The sequence below is a fragment of the Chiloscyllium plagiosum genome, chromosome 3 (genome assembly GCF_004010195.1).
Source record: "Chiloscyllium plagiosum isolate BGI_BamShark_2017 chromosome 3, ASM401019v2, whole genome shotgun sequence".
Classification (NCBI taxonomy): Eukaryota; Metazoa; Chordata; class Chondrichthyes; order Orectolobiformes; family Hemiscylliidae; genus Chiloscyllium; species Chiloscyllium plagiosum.
In genome coordinates, this window is record NC_057712.1 from 86679714 (window position 1) to 86682168 (window position 2455).

Below are 2455 nucleotides of genomic sequence, written 5' to 3' on the forward strand. Positions count from 1 at the left end.
ACCCGTGGAACGGAAAGTTAGACAAAAATATGCTTTTTAGAAGTTAATAATGTAATCCAAAGGAATTTCTGCTTATTTTTCTGTCCAGGATAACAGATCATTCTGGGGTTTTGTTTGTACGATTTGTCAATCCATTTTCCTCTGGATTTATAATTATTTGTGCACTGGGAGCGTTGGGAAACGGAGACTGTGATTAATGGAATCCTATGGAGCTCAGTGCTCGCCATGTGAGAGTCCCCGGGGAGAGGATCTGCCTGTCAGAGCCAGCAGCACAGCCCACAACTCACCGGGATTTGGGTAATAATTATCACATAGAGAAGAGAGAAGACTACTTTTATATCACACATGGGCCACAAACAGCAACCGACGGAAAGGAAGCGTGCCCGCAGACACAGTTTTAAACAGGATACAGCCTCAGACGAAACTGGGCAGCGATACTAGAACTGAATTATACATTAGAGAGAAATGATATGATTTTGTACTTAGAAGCTGCGATTCATTTTTTTCCATTAAATTATGCCACAAATATGGTAACCTGTCACGAAAACGGAGAAGGGTGCTTAGAAACGTTTGCACACAGTAGTGTCTGAGGGTTAAGTTAAAGAAATACTAGCTGTGGTAATTTGACTAGATATGTTTCGGTAGTTTTCGGGTAGTTTCTAAACTAACAACTTTGTATTGAACCGCAGAATGCTTAGAGTAAAGAAGGGAGCCATTCGGCCTGTGGTGTCTATGCCGGCTCTCTGAGAGAGCAATAATATCATAACATTTCACGCATAGCCATTGACTGCTGTTTCTTCAGTGTTCATTAAAAGTCATAAAAGTTCGCTACGCCTTAACGCCAATGATATTATTTGCTGCACACATCCGAATAATTGTCGGTTTTGTAATGAAAGACAGAAATCGTGTTTTTTTTAACAAAACTGGTCATACATTTAATCTCAATTCAAACCAAAGTTCGGTTTTTAACGTTCAAGTGCAATTTTCATTTTTTTTTAATTAGCGAGATAGAGTTTCAACCCGTTTTCACGAAAACTCGGGTAGATGTTTGTATGCAATTTAGTCCAGGTTTATGATTTTTGGAGGAACACCAATTCTTGTTATTGATGCAGTGCCGGTGCCTGTCGACATTTTGTTTTCTGTCTGAGTACGTTTTAGAGGTAATATGCTCTTCTAGATTGATTGTAGATAAATCATCTAAAACGAGATAAAACAAAGGTGAAACAAATCTGTCACTTGGTTCTGCCTCCCATCATTTCACTTTTCAAACGTCACATATATCAAGTGCTTGAAACCATGGGAAGTGATATTCTACCTACTAAGTCTTAGCTTTTGAAATGGTTGGAATAAGAATTGCAGGACTTATTGCCTCTATCTGCTGGTCACTAAAGTGTTAATGCATGTTACAGCGTATTCTGGTTTCACCATTCACAGACTAGTGTGTTCATTCGCCAAACCGAGAAGCTCACGATCCTACGAATACTTCTAATCAGTTCAGCCCAGACCCCTTTGAGAATTCTATTACATTTTCTGTTCTCTGTTCCCATATTCTGTACAGTGATCGTGTGGGGTTATGTTCATAGCACCTCGCCTCAAAGCTTCGAAGAACTCCGCTCAAAAATAATCTATCTCTTGATTGTTTTCAGAATATCCTGACTTGGGTGGTCCAAGCATATATTTTCTGACTTCACTTTACATCATTAGTCTCTGGAAAAGAGGTGGATTTTAAAATGAAAGTCACCAGCAGATAATCAATGTGAGGAGATGATTCGTATTGCTCGGCGCATAGTGGCATTGTTACCCTGCAAGGGACCCGTACTGGTTATAAGTTCTTCGCTCACAAACTTGATACGTTTTCTTGCCAATTTATCAGTGCTGGGAACAGCGGAGAAATGAACTAGAAACTAACTCTGGAGGGACCCCTTGTCACTCCCAGAATTGTTTGTTAGACTTGTCTTTTGCTATGTGTTTTCTGGGCACTTTCTCGGTAAGTGCTATGCTGTGGGCGGGTCTTGAATTCGAAAAGACATGACTTTCATTTGCATTAAATACCTAATATGTAATATGTATATACCATATAAAAACCCAATCACAGTTCTCCAAGGAAACACTTCAGCTCGCAGCGTTACATAAAGTCAATATATATACTGTTACCTCTATTACTTATGCCTCAGTTCTGTACAATTGGCATTTATTCTCAAAGCCAGAATAACTTTACAGGAGCTACCTGAGGCAATCAGAGACATTTTCTTTTATTTGAGTTAGAAAATATGAAACAATCAAGTTAACTTTAACGAAAGCGCGTGAGGTCTTCTCATCTTGTCTGTAATACAATAAAAAAGTGACATTTGGAGGATAATTACTTAACAAATTCAGAATTCAAGCCTGTATGTGCGCGTGGTGGCGCGTGGTGGGGGGGGGGGGGGGAGGGGGGAGGGGGTGGACGGAGTGGGGT

At 40.0% G+C, this 2455-nt stretch overlaps 1 protein-coding gene across 12 annotated transcripts in view; it reads right to left on the reverse strand.

The window, feature by feature from the left end:
* Nucleotides 1-908: 908 nt before the first annotated feature.
* LOC122546907 overlaps nt 909-2455 on the reverse strand; it is an 18630-nt gene continuing 17083 nt past the window's right edge. For all 12 annotated transcript variants that reach the window (XR_006310850.1, XR_006310845.1, XR_006310846.1 and 9 more), the window contains one exon: nt 909-1197. Coding sequence is in view for 1 of the 12 variants with exons in the window: in XM_043685523.1 (XP_043541458.1) it covers nt 1016-1197 (182 nt within the window). In the remaining 11 variants the exon portion in view is untranslated. The remainder of the gene's footprint in view (nt 1198-2455) is intronic.